Raw genomic sequence first — 26,440 nt, 5'->3', positions numbered from 1 at the left:
TTCATATATTAAATCATTACACTTTATCTGCAAAATAAGGAAAAAAAAAGTTTCAGAACCTACTTAAGGCTCTTTACAAACAAACGCTGTCCCCCATAAATCTTCATCTTTTTGATGACTGATGCTGCATTTAGCTGGGATATGCATCTTTCTATAAGATACTGTTGGAAAGCTTACTCAGATCACGTGGGGGAGATCGTGATTAGATGTCAAGGTTGTTTGTGGATAAGCTGCCTCCTTCACTTCTGACTCTGACATGGACCAGAAGCTAGGCCGGTCACAGAAGCTTAAATCAAGACTGTGCTACTCGGTGGGGCACCTGAGTGGCTCAGTCGGTTAAGATGCCAACTCCTGATTTCAGTTCAGGTCACGATCTCAGGTTTCCGGGTGCCAGCCCCTACTTGGGCTCCCCACTCAGCTGGGAGCCTGCTTGTCCCTCTCCTTCTGACCCCCCCCCAAAATAAATAAATAAATCTGTAAAAAGAAAATACAAAGACTATGATACTCGGGGCGCCGAGTCGCTCAGCCAGTTGGGCATCTGACTCTTGGTTTTGGCTTAGGTCGTAATCTCAGGGGCATGGGACCCAGCCCCACATTGGGCTCTGTGCTCAGCACAGAGTCTGCTTGTCCCTCTTCCTTGGCTCTTCCCCCTGTGTGCTCTCTGCCTCTCTCTCTAATGAATAAAATCTTAAAAAAAATAATAATAAATGAACACACTGTGCTGCTCTATGCTACTACAGTGGGCTAAACAGCATAGAGGGCTGTACTGGCTGAAGGAGCCTGAGAATTAGATTACTACCAGAATTACATTATCTTCCATCACTTCCCTCTCAATACTGAGACACTGAGTCAAGGAGAGCTAGGAAGTGGCTTGCCCCAAGGCCCTAGGACAAAGCATCAGTATGAAAAGAAAATCAAACACATCTACCAGGTTGCCTAGTTCCTGAACAGGGAAAGATCATGAGAAATTTTAAAACAAGGACACAAGAGACACTTGGCTACCTGGGCTTCGGTTGCTCTCATGGCACCCAAGGCTCCTGTGGGAGACTGCGTCCTACGCTACCTCCGACCACAAGGGCTGCCCCAGCATCCTCCCTGCCGCCTGGTCTCTCCCTGCGTCCCTTTCCACACACACAGAACCTCCACTTGACGGCAGCTCCGCTCGGACTCTGCAGGAAGTGCCACTGGCTGCCTCATCTGTACTCCTCCGGCAGGCACTAAGTCTTCTCAGTTGTAGAAACTGTGAGTCAGAGCTGCTGATGGGACATAAGTCACTGAACATAGAGAACCGTAGCGTAAAGCCAGCTGAAGTTGGAAATACAGATTTGGAAGTCATTATCAGGCAGCAGAGATTTAAAACCATGGAGCTGACCTAGCTTATAGTGAGGAATCATAGAGTGCAGAGACGTGTAGGACAGTGACAGAACCCTGGGAAACCCCAACATAAGGACTAGGGACAGATGGGAAGGGGGCGGGCAGGAACTTAGAAAAGAGACAGGTCATGTTAGAGTTGTGAAAAGTAGAAATGCATGTCAAGGAAACCAAAAGAAACAAGATGGTCAAGAAGAAAGAAGCAGGAAATAGTAACAAATACCGCAGAAAAGACAAATAAGACTACAGCTTAAGTGGGTTCCTAAGAGTTGGTCACCCGAGGGGAACCTGGATGGCTCAGTCGGTTAAGCATCTGCTTCAGCTCGGGTCATGATTCCACAGACCCAGGACTGCGCCCCACATCAGGCTCCCTGTTCAGCTGGGAGTCTGCCTTTCTCTTCCCCTCACTCCACTTGTGTGCGCTCTCTCTCTCTTTTTCTCTCTCTCAAATAAATAAATAAGATTTTAGAGATTTCCAGTGGCACTAATTCAACCAATGGTTTGATTGTCCCTAATTCATTCACAAGCACAGAAGCAAGGAGAGTAGAAGAATGGGTGGGTAAAGAGTTTAGGATTAGTGATGACATGAATAAGTCATGGGTATAAAAGATACAGCATAGGGAATATAATCAGTGGTATTATAATAGCGTTGTACAGTGACAGATGTAATTGCACTGTGAAGAGTAAGCAGAACATACAGACTCAGTGAATCACTATGTTATACACCTGAAATGAATGTGACATTGTGTGTCAACTATACTTCATTTAAAAAAGTTAAGGAGTTACACAGCAGGTGTACTGAGAGGACAAGATAAGCTAAAGCTTCTTAAGGAAGTGAAGTCTTCCTTCTTCACTGTAACAACTCTTTGCATGCTGAGATTATTTTCAATGACACATCTGCAAGCTGTGTCTTCACTTAGTACTTTGTCACGGAAAGGCTCTAAATTCAAGTCTATCACTGAATAACACAATTTGAGGAAGGTATACAAATAAATCAGATAATGTAGCCACAAAGAAAAGGTCAAGGGAGAGAGGCATGACACAACCCACCAGATCCTCATGAAACAATAAACATAAAAGACACACATAAAAAGATAGAAAATTTTCTTTAAAACATTAAGATTCCAAGGTGATCAATCAGACTAAATCCATTAGGACAATGCATTCACCAAATGTAAGCAGCATACCTGTTTTGATTCTGTAGGCTTTTTCTCTGGTGTTCGAATCTTATTAATTTCAGCTCCAGGATTATTTGTATCACTTTTACCTAAGAAAATATTTTAAAATTCTTATAAATTGTTTCCAATGGATGTTACATTTCCAGTGACTAACAATTATTAGACAGAAGCAGAATATTTTGAACATTGTTCACCCATTACTTCGATTTATACTACTGCTTGGGATTTGCTTTCTCTAAAGTTTCAGAGTTGCAGTTTCCCTGCAAGAAAGAAAATTTATAATTAAAGCAAACCTCATTGTCAAAACAAAAGCGCAAATAAAGGAATAACCTTAAAACATGAAATAACTTCAAAGATAACTGTCCATTCTGCAGGAATTCGGAGCCTTGTTTTCTTAAACTGGATGCACAAAAGGCATTGGCTTCTTGCCTGTTTATAAAGGCTCAATGCTTTGGTCATTCACAAATGCAATTAAGCAAAATCCAAATAATATGCCAACCCAATTGAACAGAGGAATCTAAATGAACAGATATTCTGAAAGGGATGTAGTTATATTGCTTAAAAGTAATAGAGAGCAAATTAAATACAAGTGGATGATAAATAGTAAAGGAAGCAAATTAAGATTTTTTTTCTATTTTTTTAAATTAACATATAATGTATTATTTGCCCCAGGGGTACAGGTCTATGAATCACCAGGTTTACACACTTCACAGCACTCACCAGAGCACATACCCTCCACAATGTCCATAACCCCACCACCCTCTCCCTACCCACCTCCCCGTGGCAACCCTCAGTTTATTTTGTGAGATTAAGAGTCTCATGGTTTGTCTCCCTCCCAATCCCATCTTGTTTTTTTTTTTCCTTCCCTACCCCCCAAAACCGCCACTTTGCCTCTCAAATTCCTCATATCAGGGAGATCATATGATAATGGTCTTTCTCTGAAGATTTTTTTAAGAATCACAATTATAATAGAATTAAATAAATTTCATACACGTGAAAGGATCTTGTTTTTCTTTTTTTAATATTTTATTTATTTATTTGAGAGAGACAGAGAGAGCGAGTGAACAAGGGGAGGAGCACAGGGAGAGGAACTAATGTAGACTCTGAGCTGAGCACGGAGCCTGATACAAGGTTCAATCCCAGGACCCTGAGATCTTGACCTGAGCCGTAATCAAGTCGGATGCTTAACCGACAGCCATCCAGGCACCCCACACATGTAAAAGGATTTTAATCTTAAGAATTAACTGCTGAATATTTTAAATTCCTTGAAAAAAACTCCCTGATTTGAGTTCTTGGTTAAAAACACTTTTATGGGCAAGAGCGCCTGGGTGCCTTAGTCATTGGGCATCTGCCTTCAGCTCATGACCCCAGGGTCCTGGGATCGAGCCTGCGTCAGGCTCCCTGCTCAGTGGGAAGCCTGCTTCTCCCTCTTCCACTCCCCCTGCTTATGTTCCCTCTCTCACTGTGTCTCCCTCTGTCAAATAAATAAATAAAATCTTAAAAAAAAAAACACTTTTATGGGGCACCTGGGTGGCTCAGTTGGTTAACTATCCAACTCTTGTTATTAGTTCAGGTCTTGATCTCAGGGTCATGAGTTCAAGCCCTGCATGGGGCTCCACACTGGGCATGAAGTCTACTTATAAATATATACATACATACATACATATATATATATCACTCTTTTAGAAAAGCCACTAGAAATTTATAAAATGAATTTTCATGCCAGAATATGCTTACTACTAAACTTCAAGAAATGAAAACTACAATGTCTGAGATATACACTGGATGGAACTAGCAGATTAGACACTGTAGAATAAAAATTTAGTGATCTTGAGGCATATGCAACAGAAACCACACAAAAAGAAAAAAGAAAAAGAAAGAGAAAAAAAAGGAAAGTGCATCTACGAACCGTGGGGAAACTTTAATCAGTCTAATATTTGAGTAGTTAGAATTCCTGAAGAAGCCAGGAGGAGATGAGACACAAAATATCTTAAGAAATAAAGGTCAAAATTTTCCAAACTTGATGAAAACTACAAATCCACAGATCTAAGAAGTTCTATAAAACCCCAAACTCAAGAGGCATAAAGAAAAAGGAATGTTAAGAAAAGTCCTTCATGGGGCGCCTGGGTGGCTCAGTCGTTAAGTGTCTGCCTTCGGCTCAGGTCATGATCCCAAAGTCCCGGGATCAAGCCCCGCATCAGGCTCCCTGCTCAGTGCAGAGCCTGCTTCTCCCTCTCCCACTGCTGCTCTGCCTGCTTGTGCTCTCGCTTTCTCTGTCAAATAAATAAATAAAATCTTAAAAAAAGAAAAGAAAAGCCCTTCAGGCATAAGGAAAATTCTATCAAATGAAAACATGAATATACAGAAAAAAATAGATTACCAGAAATGCTACCTACATGGATAGATATAAAAAATTACTGTTCTTTAAAACTCTTTAAAAAGATACTTGGCCCTATTATGGGCATTGGGGAGGGTATGTGCTTTGGTGAGTGCTGTGAAGTGTGTAAGCCTGGTGATTCACAGACCTGTACCCCTGGGGATAAAAATATATGTTTATAAAAAATAAAAAGTTAAAAAAAAAAAAAAAAAAAAAAAGATACTTGGCCCTTTAAATAAAAATAATAACAATGTTGGGCTTATAACATATGTAAAAGTAAAATGCATGACAATAATATCATAGAAGCCAGGAGAGGAAAAACTAAATATTATAGGATTCTTTTACTGTACATGAAGTGGTAAAATATACATCAGAAAGAACATAAATTACACTGTGAGAAGTTAAAGATGTATACTATGAACTCTAAAGCAAATACTAAAATAATAAAGGGTTATAGCTAATAATCCAAAAACGGAGATAAAGTGGAATAAAAAAAAAATAAATATTCAACTAATCCAAAGAAGGCAGGAAAAAAGTCAAGGAGAAATAAAAAACAGATTGGACAAATTAAAAATAGCAAGATGATGAAATTAAGGCTAACTATGTAATCACATACAGTACAAATGGTCTAAACACCCCAATTAAAACAGAGATCGTTACATTGGACTAACAGCCAAACCATATGCCCTCTAAAATAAACACACTGTAGAGACACCTGGGCGGCTCTGTGGGCTTAGTACTCAACTCCTGATTTTGGCTCAAGTCATTATCTCAGCATCTCAGGATCGTGGGACCGAGCCCCACATAGGGCTCCACGCTCAGATGGGAGTCTGCCTAGGATTCTCTCTCTCTCTCTCCTCGCCCCACCCCACCTCTCTCTCTCTCTCTCTCTCTCTCTCAAATAAGTAAATCTTTAAAAAATAAATAAATAAAATAAATGCACTTTAATGATTTTATGTATTTGAGAGAGACTGAGCATGCATGAGAGAAAGACAAGGAGAGGAAAAAAATCCTAATCTCAAACAGGCTCTGAACTGAGTGTAGAGCCTGAAGCCGGGCTCAATCCCGTGACCCTGAGATCATGACCTGAGCCAAAAGCAAGAGTCAGAAGTTTAATCAACTAAGCCACCCAGGTGCCCCCCAAAATGCACTTTAAATATAAAGACACAAAGAGATTAAAAGTAATAGGTAAAAAAAAGAAAGAAAAGAGGAAAAAGGTCAAAAAAGATATACCATGACATCACTAGTCAAAAGAAAGCTAAAGTGATTACATTAGATATTAAGCAAAGTAGATCACAGAGCAAAGACTATTACCAGGGATAAAGGAAGTCATTCCAAAATCACAAGAGTTAATTAATCAAGAGCATATAATCCTAAATGTTGATGCTCCTAATAGGAGAACTTCAAAATTAATCAAGCAAGACTTAAAGAAAAAAGAGACAAATGCCAACTGTCCTTGGAGATTTCAATATTCTCCTCTCACACGTATTTTTTTAAAAGCAGACAGGAAATCAGCAAGAATATAGTAGATCTACACAATTCTATCAATCAACTTGACCTAAGTAACATTTACAGAGCACTCCATTCTTCTCAAGTAAACATGGAATATTTGCAAAGATACACCAAATCATGGGCCATAAAACAAATCTCACTAAATAAGAGTTTGAGTCATACAAAATATGTTTTCTTATCACAATGGAATTAATGTAGAAATCAGTAACATAAAAATTCTTAGACGATCCCTAGTAATTGGAAACTAAAACTCCCCTTTCTAAATATTCCATCGACCTAATTTCAAGTGAAATTAGAAAGTGTATGCAACTGATGAAAATAGATCAGAATTTGTGGGATACACTACTAAGGAGGAAAACTGTAACCCTAAATACCTATATTAATTTAAGCTTTCACTCTAACAAAGTATGTGCAAGAGTCTTATACCGAAAACTTTAAAAAAAAAAAAAAGGCTCAATACTGTTAAGATATCAATCCTCCTTAAACTGATCTACAAATCAACACAGTCCCAATCAAAATCCCAGGAGGGTTTTTCTGTAGAAACTGAGAAGCTGATTCTAAAATGTATGTGGAAATGCAAAGCAGCTGGAATAGAGTTTTTTTTGGAAAGGGACAGGGCTTGAAAACTCATAGTACCTACTGTCAAGGCTTTCATAAAGCTACAGGAATCAAGACAGCACATCTGGCATACACATAAACACATGCAGCAACAGAACAGAATAGAGACTTAATATATGTGGTCAAATGGTTTTCAACAAAGCCACTGCGTTTAGCGGAGGAAGGACAGTGTTTTCAACAAATGGTGCTATATATACATACACACACACACACACAGAAACAAAAACAAAAACAAAAGCCTCAAATCTTACCTCACACCATATAAAACTTAATTCAAAATGGACCTACGTGAGGCACCTGGGTGGCTCGGTGGGTTAAAGCCTCTGCCTTCAGCTTGGGTCATGATCCCAGGGTCCTGGGATCGAGCCCCGCGTCAGGCTCTCTGCTCTGTAAGGAGCCTGCTTCCCTTCCTCTCTCTCTGCCTGCCTCTCTGCCTGCTTGTGATCTCTGTTTGCCAAATAAATAAATAAAAAGGACCTAAGTGAGAGCTAAAACTATGAAACTTTTAGGGAAAAAAAAAAAAAAAAAAACATAGATCAAAGAAATTTAGACACCACACGAAAAACATGGCTCAAAGAAGAAAAAAAAAATGATCAACTGAATTTTATCAAAAGTAGAATCTTATAATCTGTGAAAGATACTGTTAATGAAAAGGCAAGCCATATCCTCGGAGAAAGTATTTTCAAAACATGTACCTAATTAAAGATTTGTGTCCAGAAGGTATAAAGAACTCTTACAACTTCATAAAACAAACTAATAAAAAAAGGTGGGCAAAAATACGAATGAGAGATCTACTTCATGAGACACTTCATGAGAGATATACAGAGGGCAAATAAGTCCAATGAAAAGATATTCAACAATATTCGTCATTAGGAACATGCAAACTAATACTATGATCAGATACTATCAGATACCGACTAGCAAGGGTAAAATTAAAAAGACTGACACCACCAAGTGCTGATGAGAATGTGGAACAGCTGGAAATCTCATACATTACTAGCTGAGATAAAAAATGGATTAGCCACTTGGAAAACAGCATGGCAGTGTCTTATAAAGTCACCTATGTGTTTATAATATGCTTAGCAATATTATTCCTGGGTATACACCCAAGAGAAATGAAAACCATATGTTCATACATGTGTTCATAGCAGCTTTATCCATAAAAGCCAAAAATTAGAAATAACTAATTGCCCATCAGCTGATGGGTAGATAAAAGCACTGTGGTGCATCATATAACAGAATAGTAACCAACAGTGAAAGGAACAAACTACTGACACAGGCAACATGAATGAATCTCAAAAGCATTAAGTGAATGAAGCTAGACACACAAAACTGTATGCTCTATGATTCCATTTACATGACATACTAAAGACAAAACTACAATTAGTGGCTGCCCAGGGCTGGGGCTTGGAGAAGGAGGCAGACGACAAAGGGATATGAGGGAACATTCTGTTATGTAAATATCCTGTACCTTGATGGTGGTGGTGGTGAACAACTCTCTGTACTTGTCAAAACACATCAACTGTACATTTTAAAACTGGATTTTACTGTATATAAATTATACCTCAATAAACCTGACTTTAAAAAACAGACTGGGTCCTTTTCCCTTATTTATAATTCAAATAGACATGGGACTGCGCTTTACATAAGGACTACTTTAAATCAAGATAGCATTCGTGGGGCGCCTGGGTGGCTCAGGGGGTTAAGCCTCTGCCTTTGGCTCAGGTCATGATCCTGGGGTCCTGGGATCGAGCCCCGCATTGGGCTCTCTGCTCCATGAAGAGCCTGCTTCCTGCTTTCTTTCTCCGCCTGCCTCTCTGCCTACTTGTGATCTCTCTCCGTCAAATAAATAAATGAAATCTTTAAAAAAAAAAAAAAAGAGTAGCATTCGTTTCTAGTACAGCACAAAAGTAAAGGAGTCAATAAAAATGTTAACAGGAGAGGAGTTTCCGTCTCAATTGTAAATAATTATCATTAAAAACACTCGAAATATTGGGCACCTGGGTGGCTCAGTCCAGCTGAGCAACTGACTCTTGGTTTTGGCCCAGGTCACCGTCTCAGGGTCGTGAGAACGAGCCCTGTGTTGGGCTCCATGCTCAGCAGGAAGTCTGCTTGAGATTCTCTCCCCCTCTCTCTGTCCCTCCCCATGCTTTCTCTAAATAAATAATAAATAAATAATTTTAAAAAAATAATAATTATACTGTTAAAAGAACTTTGTATATTGATACAAGCAGGCATATGATCAATTTGGGAACCTGAGAACAGCCGAGCAGCTCACCATTTCGACTTGGCTCATGTTGCTCCTTCTCCGGATGCTGGTTTTGCGGCTGCCCTATGCTGACAGGTGGGTGGTGCCCAAGGCCATACGGTATGGGAGACCCCCGTCCGTGTGTCTGTAAGAGGTTCATATTGTAGGCCATCGCTGCCTGGTGCGTAAGGATCCGAGGATCGACTGCAAATCTGCCCTGGTACCCTGTCCATGGTACCTAGGTTATTACAAGAAATAAAGTAACTGCATTAAGTACATTCTGAAAGGCAAGCTGCCACAGGGCTGTTGATTAGGGAAAAGCAAACACACACACACAGATGTCAATTTTATCAAAATGAAGAACTACAAAGTCAATGCTAATTGTAGCAATTGGCAGAATTACTACCAACATCTTAACTGGTCAAAAACTGGCTTCTTAAAAAAAAAAAAAAATTGGCTTCCTGATTCTTTAGGGTGTAGGGAAAATGGATCATCTTTCGCGTTTGGAAGAAACTAAAGACTTAAAATTGATAATTATTCTTTGACACATTAAATCATTTTATTATCCTGAATCATTTCTCCTCAATATGAATGTATACATGCCATAGATTACCAAGAAAATCACCTTTTATAACCACATAGTTACATAGTTTAATAAACTAAATGAAAGAACAAGGGAAAACTTCAGAAAGAATTTAGAATTTAGTCTAAGGTGTCTTGACACAAAATACAGAATACACATAATGCATAATATACATATTCCACTTTACAGGAATAACCCAATCATTTCATGTTCATTTGTTGTAGGCAAAATTCCAACAGTCTGTTAGTTAAATTAATGCTTTTGATTAATTCCTCTTCCCTTAAACCACAGAAATAGAACATTTCTTTAGGTGTATCTAAACATATAATCTCTGCACACTAATGCAAAAGGAGAAACAATGACATCTAAGCTACTGCCCCATCTTACAGTAATGTAACTGTTACATGCAGACTCTTAAAAAAAATCTTTTATAATAAAAGCCTCCTGACCTAGTAAAATGAAATATAAATCCTAAGGGACTTACTATTTAAAGCAAATGATAAAATGTTGCCAGGCTGTCTGGGAAGAAATAAGTCAGCTAAAATTGAAGGTCTATGCGGAGTGGGCATGAATTACGTATTTCTTACTGACAATTCACTGGCTGCTATAACTGTAAACTACTGTGATCAATATGGCTGAGAAAGGTTTACATCATGGCATTTTTCCATTTTGGTGGGGAGGGAGTGCCAAAAATCTTTGGCAATAATCACCTCTGCCTGAAATTACAACACTTACCTTAAATGAAAGATACATTTTCTAGGCTAAAATTCCTGAATTTAGAAATGTTATATTAGCAAACTAGCAAAATTACAAAAATATTAAAGAATCTTAAAGGAATAAAAATGGGTTTCCATTATCCATTCATAAGATTCAAGCCCTCTAAATACCTATTTTCTTAGAAAGGATTTAATAATGTTTTTAAGTACCAGTAAGATTTCATAAGGAGGGAAATTTCTCAGATAAATTCAGATCCAGAGACCTAGACTAACCCAAGCTTCTTTGCCTCCTCCGAAAAACTATTATTTCTTAGGAAGGATTAGTGAATTATGTAAGAATAAAAAAGTAAAAGATAAAATAAAGCATCACTTTATAAAACAAGAGACCAATTTACTAGCTCTGTTAACTTTCAGGTCAATTTTCCTAGTAAAAATATTTTAAAAGAATACAAAGGCTTTTCAATCAAAACAGTCAATTAACAGATTTCTTCATAGCCACTGGCAAGTAACCAACTGTAAGCAACAATTCATATTTATTTGGTCATTTCAAACTCCGATGGTTAAAGAATGAGCTGCTTTAAAAGCCTCCAGGTATTGAAAAATTTTTTTTAAAAAGGTAGAACACGATCTGGGATAGTCACTAATTTAGTGAAGCCTATTTTATTTTATTCAATAAAAAGTATCTCAAATGTCCACTTACAGGTAAAGGCACCGACATAACTACATTCCCTCCATAGACAGCAGGTACGTAAAGAATACTTGTCCCAGTGTGAGGATCTATTCTTTGAACAGGGCTTGGAGATTTCCCCAAATTTGGGTGAGGTCCAAGAGGGGGTGGAGGAGTATATGCTCTAATAGGATTGCCAATAAGTACAGAAGGATTGGGCTGAACTGAAATATAAACAGAGAGAGAATGCACTCAGTAGTTGTTCACATTTCTCTAGACAAGAATAATTTAAATCACCAACAGCAAAATACATTTCCCAGGTTGGCCATAAGGTATCTGATAATCGAGGAAATATACCAATGTGGAAGAATAAAGCATATTTAAAAAATTACCATTTTATAAGGCTCCCTAAAATGAGCTTGAGATATACAAAGTATTCCTTTTGTAAACTAGTGTAATTGTAAATGTCTTCCAAGAAGCTAGAGGTATATCTTTCGAGAAAACCATACACGCTCAGGGAAACATTCTTCTAAGACTAGGAAAATATATGCAACCCTTCACAACAAAGTTTTGGCTTACAGCTATAATATAGCCACAAACAAAATGAAGGCTAAGCAATTATTATTTTAAAAGCATACTTCCGTAATATTTTAAATTGTTTAAATAAACTTCATCTTGAAATTTCAATGACCCAACATTTGGAGAATATAAATATGTTCCAGAAACGTTTGTTGCATAGGCTTAAATGTTTTTCCTCAAACTTTTATGTACAAATCACATGTTTTCAGTAACAGCATAACAAAGAATTTACATTGTGTTGAATTTATTGTGTTGAATAAAATAGTTCAGTGAGTTCCAAAGTGTGTGTGTGTGTGTGTGTGTGTGTGTGCACGCACGCACACACACGTGCATACATCCCACTCTAAATCCTATTCTTTCTAGTGATGAAGTTTGGAGGTAAATCTCTTATACAATAAAAGCAAGTTATCACAGAGCTAATTTTCCACTTACCAATTCCATCGTTCTGGAAATGATCATTCTGGGTATGATGGAGGCTCTTCCCCTTTACAGAAAAAAAAAAAAACAGAATTATAATAATTATAATAATTTAAACACATTTAATATTAAGAGAACAGTAACCACTTTCCTAATCCTATGCAAATTAAATATATACAGCAACAATTAAAACTCAAAGATTGCGAGTCTGTAATTAATAACCACTAGACTGCTTTGAGCCAACTTTCTTTTTAACTATTAAGTCACGGGGGTGCCTGGCGTGGTTTAGTCAGTTAAGTGTCTGCCTCTGGCTCAGGTCATGATCTCAGGATCCTGGGATCGACCTCCATGAAGGCTTCCTCGGTGGGGAGTCTGCTTCTCCGCCTCCCTCTGCCCCCCTTCCCACTTATACTCTCTCAAATAAATAAAATTTTTAAAAGTGAATAAATAAAGATTAAGTCATGGTGCTAGGCCTCTAATTTTCTCAGCTTTCAAATTAAGGGTATCTAAAATTCTTTGCTTAAGTGAATAATAATGAATAAATAAATAATGTTTATTTTTTAAATAAAAAGAAATAAGCAATCAATGTGACTGAAACTAAATTCTACTCCGTTACAGCTTCTCTACAAATTTTCTATTAATTAAATGATGAAATGAAAAGTTGCTATTCACGGCGCCTAGGTGGCACCTAGGTGGCTCCGTAGTTGGGTGTCTGCCTTTAGCTCAGGTCATGTTCCCAGTGATCTGGGATCAAGCCCTGCATTGGGCTCCCTGCTGGGCAGGAAGCCTGCTTCTCCCTCTCCCACTCCCCCTGCCTGTGTTCCCTCTCCTGCTGTGTCTCTCTTGGTCAAATAAATAAATAAACAATCTCTTTAAAAAAAGAAAAGTTGCTTTTCAAGGGAAAAAAATCAGTCTTCAATTCCTGAGGATGAAAACCTTTAAAACAACCATGTGAACATAAACATGGGTTTGGGACTTAAGATATTTCCAGCATGGGGGTGCCTGGGTGGCTCAGTGGGTAAAAGCCTCTGCCTTTGTCTCGGGTCATGATTCCAGGGTCCTGGGATGGAGCCCCGCATCCGGGCTCTCTGCTCAGCAGGGAGCCTGCATCCCGCCCCGCCTGCCTCTCTGCCTACTTGTGATCTCTCTCGGTCAAATAAATAAATAAAATCTTTGGGGAAAAAAAAAAGATATTTCAAGCATGATTCATGGCAACTTCAAGTGTAAAATTTACTGAAGGAACAGGAAAAGACACTGGCACAATTTGCTTAAGAGAGCGTACAAATGTTCTAAAAAGCAATTTGCCAACATTACCAGAAGCATCAAAAATGTACACATGTTTTAACCCAATAATTGCACTTTCAGGAATTTATCCAAATGAAGTAATACTGGATTTGGGCACAGATGTTCACCACAGCATTGTTTATATGTGTGTTAAATGTTAACAACCTAAATGTCCATCATCCGAAGATTTATTAAATAAGCAATGCTAGACTCATGTACCATTAAATGGGATGACTTTAGGGCAGAAACAGTATTTGAAGAGACAATGGTTCTGAATTTCTGGATTTTAAAAAAATTTGTCATTCTATTGGCTCCATGTAACACACAAAGCCATGATACAACACAAGTAGCATGCTATACAACTTACCCTTAGACAGATACAAATCTGTTATCTGTACCTAACATCTAGGGGGTGGATAACAACTACAACAGGAAAAGAAATTTCTTCCTGACCAAAGCAAAAGTACAGTGACACTTCATTTATCTCCCTATCTGTCGGCAGTGTTAATTATTCAGGTCAGCACTAAACATTAAAGGCATGTGGTCAGGTAAGCTCGTTATGAGGGGACTAGGGCAAGGAAGCTCCAACTCTTAGAGAGTCAGAAAGAAACACTCAAAAAAGAATCACAGCCAATCCATTAAGAATCACAGTAGGTCCATTAATCCGGACAATGTTCCCAGTGATCGGCACTAGCTAGAAAAAACAAACTTCTGAGGAATAAAGGAGCAGTAAGAAAAGCAGGGCAGAAGAAAGAAGAAACCACGAAAAGGTGAGCATGGCAGGCAGCAGAGACGGCAGGGGTAAGTGGGAAGATCAGAAGCAGAAGCAATCAGAAGTGACATCAAGAGCAGTTGGGGCACATACAGGGACAGAAGAAAGGAGGTAAGACTGTTCCAAAAGGATAGCACACCATTTAGATTTCTTAGCCTCTAATGAACCATCAAGCAGGAGTGACTGTGCAGCATGCAGAGAAAACAGTGATGCAGTCAGTGTGGTACGAGCAGCACCCCAAGACATCCACACCCTGATCCCTGGAATCCATGACTGTGCCATGTTATGCGGCAGATATAATTAAGTGGTGTATTTGAAATAAGGAGGTTATCCTAGATTACCTGGGTGGACCCACTCTAATCACATGAGCCTTAAAAGCAGAAAAGTTTCCCCAGCTGGAATCAGACAGATGTGGCAAAAAGAGGAAGTCAGAGATTCCAAGGGAGAGAAGGATTTAATACATCATTGGTGACTCTGAGACAACAGAAGAGCCAAATCCAAAAATGGGAGAGAAGGCTCCAGAAGCTAAGAATGCTCCAGCAGGCAAGGAAATAAGGATGTTGGTCCTGTAACCACAAGAAACTGGATTCTTCGTCAACTCTGAAGCAGAATCTTCCCAGAGCCTCCAGATAAGGGGCCAGTCAGCCCACACCTTGCTTGATCTTGGCCTTTCGAGACCCAACATCAAGAAACCAACCAAGGCAGCATGGACATGTGGCCCAAAGAAATGTGAGATAATACATTTGTGTTGTTTTAAGTCACTAAGTTTGTGCTGATTTGTTGCAGCCACAAGAGGAAACCAACACAAAGAACAACCACAGTCTAGGTTAATCCTACACTGTGAAGCTGGAAGTAGGCCAGACAACATGCATCGGAACTCAGGGTTGGGGGATAAGCTAACTCAAGAAGCAACTGAGGCCTATCATGTAAAAAGATATGCACCTCTACAAGTATAATTCAGCACTCTGTACAGTTCAGTGCAGGAGAAACTTTCCTCGGACTCTTTGACTCAGCATGAAGCTGTAGGGCAGTAAGTATACTTGGTCCATAGAAAAATTACATGGTGTTTGGTAGCTTATAAACAAATAATAACGTAGCAGGAGGGTTAGCACGAACTATGTATGAAAGTCATTCCACAGTGATAATTCCAATAATAAAGTCTGTGTACCTTTAGTAGAATGTCAGGATTTTTATAAGCAAATACAGCTCGTGTCAACATAGTTCATATGGACTTTTTACTCCATCATTGTTAAGTCAAATGTTTCTTTTTTTACACATCGTTTTCCACTTACGCATTCAACAAATGTTAATGAGGCCCAACACACGTCTACCCCTGGGTGGGCACTGAGGCTACTGACGTACACAGACTGACATGTTTTCTGATGTCTGGACAGTGAGCAGCTAGGGACGGATTATGAAAACAACTCCCAACTAAAATCTATAAAATAATGCTATGGTCTTTTAAAAGAATCCATTTCTGAGTGTTATCTCTGCTCCAACTGGTTTTCAGAGTGTGTGCAAATGAATCTGGTTCCATTTTAGCAAAGCTTCCAAATGCTGCTCCCAGCAAATGCCCTCAGAGTAAGTGGAATGAAAACAGGCAAATTGCTTTTCTCTGTGCTAATTCTGCAGTCTCCTGGCAATAAACGATGCCTGCAGAGAGGAAGGCAAGAAAGGACCAGCTTGGACAAGTGGCTCCTGGAGCCCAAACATTCTGGACCTTTGCTAACACCATCACAGAACGGACCTCTTAGCATAAAGTTATGTGACTGCTAAACAGCTCGGGCCATGTTTCGTCGCCAAACACAACCCAGAGCAAGCACGTCCTGGAGAACTTTCAACTATCAGCCAGGCTTCTGACGACTCCATCTCCAGGAAATCCGACTGGGACTTAAATCATAGTCTAACATCAACAATACTAATTTTTAATATAAAGCTATACATTAAGGAAAACTTAAGGGGAAATTGTATGGTTTAGTATCACGTTTTCATAAATAGCATCCTTTTCTAATAATGAAGTATATCTCCATTCATCAAAAGACTCTAGCACATGAAATAAAATATCTGGAATCTGTTTCAAAATTTTCCAGTGTGTAGATCTGGTGGGGGGATGAGATAAGTTTAAGTTGGTAATTAGTAAACCTAGATGACAGAGGGCCACTTGGGGGGCTCAGTAGGTTGAGCATCTGACTCTTGGGCTTTGGCTCAGGTCATAATCTCAGGGTCCTGGGCCTGAGCCCTGAGTTGGGCTCCGTGCTTAGCAGGGAGTCTGCTTGTCCCTCTGCTCCTCCCCCCATTAATGGTCATGCTCATGTGCACTCACACTCTCTCAAATAAATAAAATTTTTAAAAAGGAGAGGGAATTCATTATACTATTCTACTTACGATTATTTGAAACTTCCTACAACAGAAAGTGAAATAAAACAAGACTCTAGTACAAATGCAAACCTCAAAACAATTTAATGGAAGTAAAATAAAATCCTGGGGAGAGAAGGAGATAAAGTGACAAAAACAACCTCTTGCTTACTACACCTCAGTTATTTAAAATTACTGAGTATTCTCAGACATGCTATAAATAATCAATATTTTTAAATAGCCAGGTGTATAAATAATTTGATGAACCGCTGTGTTGGTGACAGAAATAACAGATGGTATCTGTGGCATCAGTGAAGAGTATTTTCTAAAAAGTAAAAAAAAAAAAAAAAAAAAAAAAATCAAATCAGGGCGATGGCTGCTTTGGCCTTTAATTACACAATCCTCTTATTAAAAGAGAAAAGCCACAAAGAAAGAGAAAGAGAGAAAGGCCACATGGTTACTGGATGCACCGTAACCATTACTCACTTATCAAATATTTACTGAGCAGCCACTACATACAAAGTGTGGGGCAAGGCATTAGGGGCCATAAAAAGTATACAGAACTGGATTTCTGCCTTCAGGGAGTTTATGGTTTTTAGAAAAGCAAGTGGACTGAACATATTCTATTTACTTCACTTTTACAAGAAAAATACAGAGCAAACTGCAGGATCTTGCTTGCAATCAGTCCACGTTTGGACCCTGGCTTGAATCTGGCTGACCTATTGTACGTAAACTGATGCTTCCACTCCCAAGTCCGTAAGAAGATTTTACTCTATTGTAGTTAAGGATGTGCAAAGAATATAATGATTTTACAATATTTTAATTAAAAAAACAGTAAAATATAAAAATTTCGACCTGGATTCCCCACTCCCCATACACCCTAAACGCCTCGCTGGTCCCTGCAGAGCCCGCTCTCTCACACCTCTGACCTTTTGTATAAGCTCTTTCTTAAGCTTCATTCATTCATCTCGAAAAATTCTTTGAAGCACCTGTGATGAGCCAGTGTTGTTCTAGGCACAGAGGCCAGTGCAGTAAGTAATACAGGCAAAAATCTCTGCCCTGACGGAGCTTTTATATCCTAGTTTCTGAAATGTCTGCTCAGTCTAGCACTATCCCCCTCTATTCAGTGGACTGCTAAACAAGAACTCTGTGGTGGAAACTGCCTTGAATCCACCTGCCTCCTCTGACCATCATCCTCCAACATCTGCCACAAAGGACTCAGGGGGCCTCATGTGCTCCCTTATGCTTCTCTAACACCTACCCCAGCATCTGGCACAGAGAAGCAACTTAACTATCTGATAAATAAGTTGATTATTAATTAATATTTTAAAGGTTTAGAAATCTAGAAGACTTGTTTATACAAGATGTTTAATCCCCTAGAAATCCCAAATCAGTAAAACATGACTGCACATTCGGACCATTTTTATTTAATAATATACAATGGTATATTAACACAGAAGTAGTTCTCTTCTCAGCTTAATACCTATTCAGCTCAAAGATTTTCAAGATATTAAACCATTAATTAGCGTTCACATATCAGGTTTTACATTTTTAAAATGAAGCCCCAAACTGGCATATTCTTTTACTTCATTCCTGTCAATAAATTTCATACCATACTGTTGACTATAAACACACCAAAAAAACCAGAGCAGATACTAAACACGCTATTCGCATAACTTTCTTTTCTAGATGGTAGGTGCAAGCCTATTTTTTTCAGGCACTGTAGCAAACACAGCAGCTGTCCCTGCCCAAAATAACTGGTTCAAAAGCAGACATGGACCTGACTGACTCACCTCCACTCCTGACTGGACTACTTCCTACACAAAAAATATAGGTCAAGTCAATTAATCCTCAAGAAGTCAACCGAATTTTCTCACTGGGTCAAATATTACTTGAAATGAATTGATCAACACAGGTTAAGAACTGTTTTCGACAAACACTATTATATAATATTATTTCTTGTAATAATACGCTCTGAGGGCTCTTTTTAATGAGTGTTAACAGTCTTTTAAACTGCTTTGTTGTATTCACATCATGCTAAATAAACGCCTATCAGCAGAGAGGACAGGGAGGTATCATACAAAGGACACAAAAGCAATCAGATACTTGGAAACTTTTTTGAGGATGATTATGACCTTGAGCATGGCTACACACCACACTGTATTGTCACGTGCATATCCGAACTAAACAAGCTCCTTGAAGAGACTGCTTGCCACCCAATGTAACCTTCATTTCCAATACTTGAAGAAACTTGCAGCCCAGTGAACCTTGGGCCATTCTGTGCTGTTCTCTCCCTCTACCTTCTTCGACTCCGAGAGCAGGCTTTACCTTGGGGGGTGACTGCTGCAGTTTGTTGGTATTTCCTGAATGCTGCAGTCGTAGAGCCCGGGGGATAAATTCAGGTGCCAGTGGATTCAACACATACGTCTTCTTGAGTTCTAAAGCCTCTAGCTGAGCTTTGATCTGTTCAAAAGTGATTCCGTGTAGGCTATTATTTTCATGACACAGGGCAATAAACCGTTCCCAAAATTTCCTACAGAAAAGATTTATTAGAAGATCAGTATACAATTTCAGTGGATAAAATCACAGAAACGAACATAAGCAACTAAAGATAGTTTCAAATTCCCTCTTCCCACCCCAATCCTTAGATCAACATTCACCTGACGATGATTCAGGTATAATCTTTCTACCAGATCACAAGACTCCAGAAATTCGATTCTGAAACTACAGTCAAGTCAAATATTGTGGAAAATACAAATTATGCTCTCAATTAATTTTGCCTGACCAATGCAAGTAATGTGGTCAATGCTCAATTATCCACACTAATCTAAAAATGATAGTTTTGTTATCTACATAAGTAAGGATTTCAAAACTGATGCTAACTCATTTTACAGATGATTTGTACTTAATACATACTTACATATACGTTATAGACACACACAAATATAGACATATATAAATCAGACTAATCTGAATTATGGGGCCAAAGGAACCTGGTGCTAGATGACTAAGAAAAGCCAACTCATGACATAAATCTAAACCACAAAGTAGATAATCCTCAAGGAAGATACTTAAGAAATAACTAGCTATTCCTGTATTTTCTCTTACTTAAACAGATGCCTTGTCACAAGCAGAACACAGAACATTAACTGACTAAGAGAGTTAAGGTGATTATGAAAAATGCAGGAAGTTAGATGTGAATTTTAATGTTGATTATTCATTTCCTAATCAAATTAATAAATAGTAAAGGGAAAAAAATTCAAAAACTTGTTACAGTTGGATAGCTGTCTTCCTACAGGTTTGGAAACTGATCTTTAAATATCAAAAAAATTAAATACATATTACAAAAGACAACATAAATTTTTAAAAATTTTAAATGGCTATTATAAATATGCATACCTATCTTTAACATGAGGTTCAAATAATGTTTTATTACACTATAAAAGATACATGAAATGGTTTCTTCCCAAGTTGGTATCCTTGTGTCCAGGTGGACAAGAAGTAATCAAGATAGCTTCAAGAAGCATAAATGAAAAGGTTTATATAATAAATGTTAGTATATGAGTGGGAAATGGGTTATTCATACATTCATAAAACTTCGCACGGTTTAATTTTGAACTATGTTTCTCTTACATATGTCTTTTATGCTTTTGTAAAGATGAGTTTAAGAAATGGATCCAAAAGAAATTTCAGGTCTATATGTCAACAACAAGTATTACAAAATGTTAAATAGCATTTCTGACAATAAGATATAAAGAATAACAAAATAGTCATTCAGCTACAGGAAGTATGTGTTGCTAAGAAATGCACACTAGTAACCTTTATTTTTTTTAAGAACCCTTCTGGGGGTGCCAGGGTGGCTGAGTCTTGGTTTCAGCTCAGGTCAAGATCTCCGGGTCATGAACTTGGGATCATGAGATGGAGCCCCACGACAAGCTCCAGGCTCACTGCAGAGACTGCTTGCCCCGCTCCCTCCCACTCTGCTCCTCCCTGCTCTCTCTCTCCCTCCCCAAAACATACATACATACATACATACATACATACATACATACATAAATGTATGTGACCTTAGGGGGAAAAAAGAACCCTTCTGAAGGAATCAAGGCTTTTTTCTCACAGCTAAGAAAGATAAGCTAAGGAAGAACTATCTTTCTATTATTTATTTATTTATTTGAAAGAGATAGAGTGTGTGAAAGAGAGCACAAGCAGGGGGAGCTGCAGAAGGAGAGGGAGAAGCAGGGCTCAATTCCAGGACCTTGAAATCAAGACCTAAGTCAAAGGCAGACACTTAACCAACTGAGCCACCTAGGTACCCTGGATTATCTTTAATATAGCACTAAGAAGCTAAAATCCATAAACTTTTCTGCCCTTTTGATTTAAATAAAGCCACAGTATTCAACTGTGGGAACATTTATCAACATGATTCTACATGCTACATTCAGAAGTTTCTTTGGTCTAATTGATAAAGTATCAATTTCATAAAATGGCATTTCATATTTGGGTTGAAATTTAAGACACAGCAACTTTTACTCTAAGTTTTTAATACCAATTTTTTATAACGGATTTTCATTTCCAGCATAGAACTTGTTCTATGTTTAAGCTCCTTTTAAAATCCCATACCCTGCTCCTATACCGGCCTCACTGACCTCAGCTGCTCTTGAACAAGAGCTGAAGTTACACAGAGTTAATTAAGCAGAACCTTCCAACAACCCCACAGTTCAAGAGAAGCTAGTAGCTCAGTGACAGTCTTGGTCTACAAGATGTCAGGGATCTCGAAGACACAGGCTTAGAGCTAATGGACACCATTTCAGAACAATAAACACAGTAAGTTAATCAAGTTAAACAAGTTCCGAAAGTAACCTGAAATCTCTATTTTAAATCTCACTTATCCTTTGAATGACCCACTGGTATGGGGAAGTGGTCAAGAACATGGATTCCAGAACTTCGCTCTGGGGTTTTGGTCATGGCTCTGTCATTCAGCTGTGTAACTTCAGGCAATTCAATAACTTAATCTCTCTCTGTAGCTCAATTTCCACATGTGTAAAATAAGACACCAACAGTATTATTATTATACTTTCTCACTTTTAAATTTTCAGAGAAATGTATTTTTTCCTTCAAAAAAAAGTTTTTTAAAAAGATTTTATTTATCTATTTGACAGACAGAGATCACAAGTAGGCAGAGGCAGGCAGAGACAGAGAGTGAGGAAAGCAGGCTCCCCCCACCGTTGAGCAGAGAGCCCGATGTGGGGCTCGATCCCAGGACCCTGGGATCATGACCTGAGCTAAAGGAAGAGGCTTTAACCCACTGAGCCACCCAGGTGCCCTTCCTTCAAAAATTCTTAAAGTTGAAAATTTTCCTTTTCTTAGGGCTTCTGGGTCTGCCTTCGGCTCAGGTGGTGATCCCAGGGTCCTGGGATCCAGCAAGCCCCACATCGGGCTCCCTGCTTGCCCAGCAGGAAGCCTCTTCCTCCCTCTCCCACTCCCCTTGCTTGTGTTCCCTCTCTCCCTCTCTTTCTCTGTCAGATAAATTTTAAAAATCTTTAAAAAAATAATTTTTTTTCTTCTCTCTCTTCATGTAGGCTCACAGCCCTTGAACTCCACAATACTTTATTAAATACTATGTATGGCATTATGAGGCAATTCTGAACACACAGATCACTTGAGAACTTCAACTATATTCACATTGAGAAGACTTCACCACTGTGGTTATTCATAGGGTGCACTAATTCTGAGACCCATCCCTAAAATTTTCACATATTATTATGACAACAATTTGAACTAGAGAACCCAAGTATGTTTCTACATTGTAATATAATTACAAGTATTTCAAGAAGATAACCTTAATTTTAGTTACCACATGAACAAAGTTTGGTTTTGTTTTTATGCTAACCTTGCTTCTAAGATCACCAACAAAACAGTGAAAAATCACTGAGCATCCTTAAGTTATAGAGAGTGCATATGTATACATACACATATACATACATCTGAAATACAATTTTATCTCACTCAGTAAATGGAATTTGCTAATGAAGAAATCCAGTTCACAGGAAAACCTCTTCCCAACACACTGATTTGGAGAAATGTATTACTCCTCCCAGCCCTCCCCATACGCTGTAGATTTATACAAGCATTTTCTTCAGTTCCTGGGAAAGGCAGGGTAAGCCAGAGAGAAGAGTTTGGGTTTTGAAGTCGGTTTGACATCTGTTTGAGTGAACCACTTAATAGGTAAATGACCTTGGGTAGTAATTTAAACTCTTTGAATCAGGCAGCCCATTTAAAATGCAAATAAAATTCACACATTGCAGGGTTGTTGGGATGACTGAATAAGGCTAAGTGTGCAGAGCACTTAACCAAGCACCTGGCAAGAGAAAGCTGTCAGTAAACAGCAGATACTATTCGTTGACTTGGCGAGCTGGCAAGGAGGAAGGTCACTACATTCACTTTAGGTTAACAGATAAATTCTATTTAAAAATACAACAAAAAGGGGTGCCTGGGTGGCTCAGTCAGTTAAGCAACTGCTCAGCAGAGAGCCTGCTTCTCCCTCTCCCTCTGCCTGCCACTCTGCTTGCTTGTGCTATCTCTCTGTCAAATAAATAAATTAAATCCCCCCCCCAAAAAAGAAAATACAACAAAAAGATTATGTAATGGTTGCCTTCTAAAGATTATTTATTTATTTATTTGACAGACAGAAATCACAAGTAGGCAGAGAGGCAGGCAGAGAGAGAAGGTGGGGCGGGGGCAGAGGGCAGGCTTCCCGCTGAGCAGAGAGCCCGATGGCGGGGCTTGATCCCAGGACCCTAGGATTATGACCTGAGCCGAAGGCAGAGGCTTAACCCACTGAGCCACCCAGGTGCCCCTAACAGTTGCCATCTACACTGGTATACTATATACCATAATTATTCCTTGAAAATTTAATCAATATTTGGAAATATATTAGTTTTTCACAAATACTGAATGGGACACAGGGGGCGTGGCTGATTAACTCAAACTACAAAGAATCCATTCCTCTGTTACTACAGTGCCTAAGAATCATACATGTAGGGAAACCTGGGCGGCTCAGTCAGTTTGGGCCTTCGGCACAAGTCATAACCCCAGAGTCCTAGGATCAAGCCCTGCAAATCTGCATTGGGCAACCTGCTCAGCGGGGGATCAGCTTCTCCCTCTGCCCCTCACCCCACTCTCGTGCTCTCCTTCACTCTTTCTCTCAAATAAATATAATCTTAAAAAAATAAATAGATAAAGGCCATATACAACAAGTCCACAGCTGAAAAGCTGAAATACTTAGTGAAAAGCTGAAAGCTTTGGAGGGAAAAAAAAAAACCATGTATGTCCCCCAAGTTTACTTGTATTATGAGATTAAATTAATTTCTAATGAAATTTAAAAGATTAAAGCACAAATACAAAAAAAAAAAAAAAAGCACAAATACCCATACACTTCAACTATCAGCTCTTAAATTAAAGCCCTGATTAAACTGTCCAAATAACACAGATAACCAGCATTCCAAATTAGCTATACATCACATGATTTTTTTCTCCCTAGTTAACCTCTTACACTCCGCTGTATAGTAAGAAATAAGCAAACAATAGGCCTGGCTACAAGTTAAAAATTAGCCCTAGATAATCCTGACAACATGGCCTCAGAATTATTCACCTAATCGCTCTGAGAAAATAACAATTTATGTCACAGAAGGGGTGAAAAAATGCTTATCTCATGGAATTCAGAGCGTAATACAACTCTACAAAAGGAATAATCATTTTTGAAAGATAATATTCATATTGGCAAATGCTTGACATTATTTATAAAAGGAGTCTAAAACAAATCTGGCTCAAGGCTATTGTTATATCTACTTACTCCCCCAGTAGTTTCTAATTTGTTTTTCCCCTAGTTTTTTTTTAATAAGTTGTCCTATTTTATATGTGCTTTAATCTATTAAATTCTAACCAAAGTGTATGTATTCTCACATTTTTCTAATGATAAATATAAACAAAATGGTAAATATCACAGCAATATTCTAACCAAATATGCTTTCAATGTATTATAAAGTAATTAAAGTTACGCCTAAAATTCTTAGGAGAAAAGCTAAATTATTACACTTAGTTTTATTCATTTGTAACTTGGAATTAATACATTCCTTTCCCCAACTTTTCATCATTAGTGGCTAAAAATGAACAGAAATCCATCTTTTAAGTATGAAATTAAAGATATTTTGGGGGTGCCTGGGTGGCTCAGTTGATTAAGCGTCTGATCATGATGTTGGTGTCCTGAAATCGAACCCTGCAATCGGGCTCCCTGCTCAGTGGGGAGTCTGCTTTTCCCTCTCTTTCTCTCTTCCCTCTCTTTCTCTCGCTCTCAAATAAATGATAAAATCTTTAAAAAAAAAAAAGAGAGATTTTACAACAGGACTGTTTAGCTATGCATAAATAAGCCATGGACCACTCAAGTTTTGTGGATTTTTAAAATTTTTTCATTATTTTTTTGAAGATTTTATTTATTTATTTGTCAGAGAGAGAGAGAGAGCATGAGTGGGAAGGAGGGGCAGAGACAGAGGGAGAAGCAGGCTCTCCACTGAGCAGAGAGCCCCAAGTAGGACTTGATCCCAGTACCCTGGGACCATGACCATGAAGGCGGTCACTTAACCAACTGAGCCACCCAGGAGTCCCATGGATTTTTTTTAAAATAAAAGGTTATTTTTATAACCTAATCATAAATTAAAACTACTTGATTCCTTTATTAATGGCTTTCCCCTATAAAGTATATTAACTTCTTCTGGAGTCTTAAACTCTAATACACGCAGATTATTATTAAAAGTCCCAGTTGTTTCCTTTCCCCATAGAATTTTTCTTCCTGCTGAAACAGGAAAACAGACAATAAAACGCTGCCATATCTATATTGCAATAGAAAAGGTGGTTTAGGCCACTTCTTAACAGCTCTGTCTACTTTAATTCTAACTATCAAAAGGAAATAATAACCCAAGGCATATTCGGAAGTGTCTACATTGCTTTCTACTATCTGAATTCACTTTAACAGGTCCAGAATAGTTCCACAACTTTAAGTAATCCCTACTGTATTTCTTTTCCATAAATAATATAGGCTATAAATTTCTGTTCAACTGTTTTTTGTTAATGGTAACATAAGTTTCAACACTATAAAGACCAAGCCTCATATTACTAGCCTCAAACAGTTAAAATTCCTATTACCTGGAAGTATATAAAATATTTTGATATTTTAACTACATTTTAGTAGAAAATATAGGAATACTAGCAACACTATTCAAACACAAGTAATAACCACTCCTAACCTCCTTAATTTTAAGACCCTTGGATTAACCAAACACCAAGAATCATTTACACTGAGAAGCCCTGAGAGAAAGTAAGTAGAGAAGGAAATTCACCAAAAACAAGCTCACACAATAATGAAGGGGGAAAAAATTCACCAAAAATAAGCTCACACAATAATGAAGGGGGAAAAAATGAAATAATATCAATAAAAAATTCAATCTCCATCAAAGATACACATATACACAAAACCACCTCAGGACCCTTGCACAAGCTGTTCCCTCTTCCTGGAACACTTTTACCCAGATATCACCATAGCTCGCTCCTTCACTTCAAAGTCAGCTTCTCAGTGAGGGAAGCTCTGACCACACTCCATAAATCACAAAGCAGCCTGCTGCACCCCCATCACTCCTAATTCTCCTTTATGTTCTATTTCTCTTTCACTGAACTTACCACATACAGTATTCTTGTTCTGTTTAATCTCAGT

The 26,440-nt window shown here is 38.4% G+C and overlaps 1 protein-coding gene across 11 annotated transcripts in view; it reads right to left on the bottom strand.

Moving 5' to 3' along the window:
* HELZ (helicase with zinc finger) overlaps positions 1-26,440 on the bottom strand; it is a 182,485-nt gene that overhangs the window by 32,925 nt on the left and 123,120 nt on the right. For all 11 annotated transcript variants that reach the window (XM_082706632.1, XM_082706629.1, XM_082706634.1 and 8 more), the window contains 5 exons: positions 19,006-19,210; positions 12,282-12,333; positions 11,304-11,494; positions 9,335-9,542; positions 2,559-2,638 (listed from right to left, as the gene is read on the bottom strand). In XM_082706632.1, the coding sequence (XP_082562758.1) occupies positions 2,559-2,638; positions 9,335-9,542; positions 11,304-11,494; positions 12,282-12,333; positions 19,006-19,210 (736 nt within the window). The remainder of the gene's footprint in view (positions 1-2,558; positions 2,639-9,334; positions 9,543-11,303; positions 11,495-12,281; positions 12,334-19,005; positions 19,211-26,440) is intronic.

Source organism: Mustela nivalis (genome assembly GCF_964662115.1).
Source record: "Mustela nivalis genome assembly, chromosome: 17".
Lineage (NCBI taxonomy): Eukaryota > Metazoa > Chordata > Mammalia > Carnivora > Mustelidae > Mustela > Mustela nivalis.
Note: the sequence above shows the minus strand (reverse complement) of the source record. Positions and strands in the feature narration are given on the sequence as shown.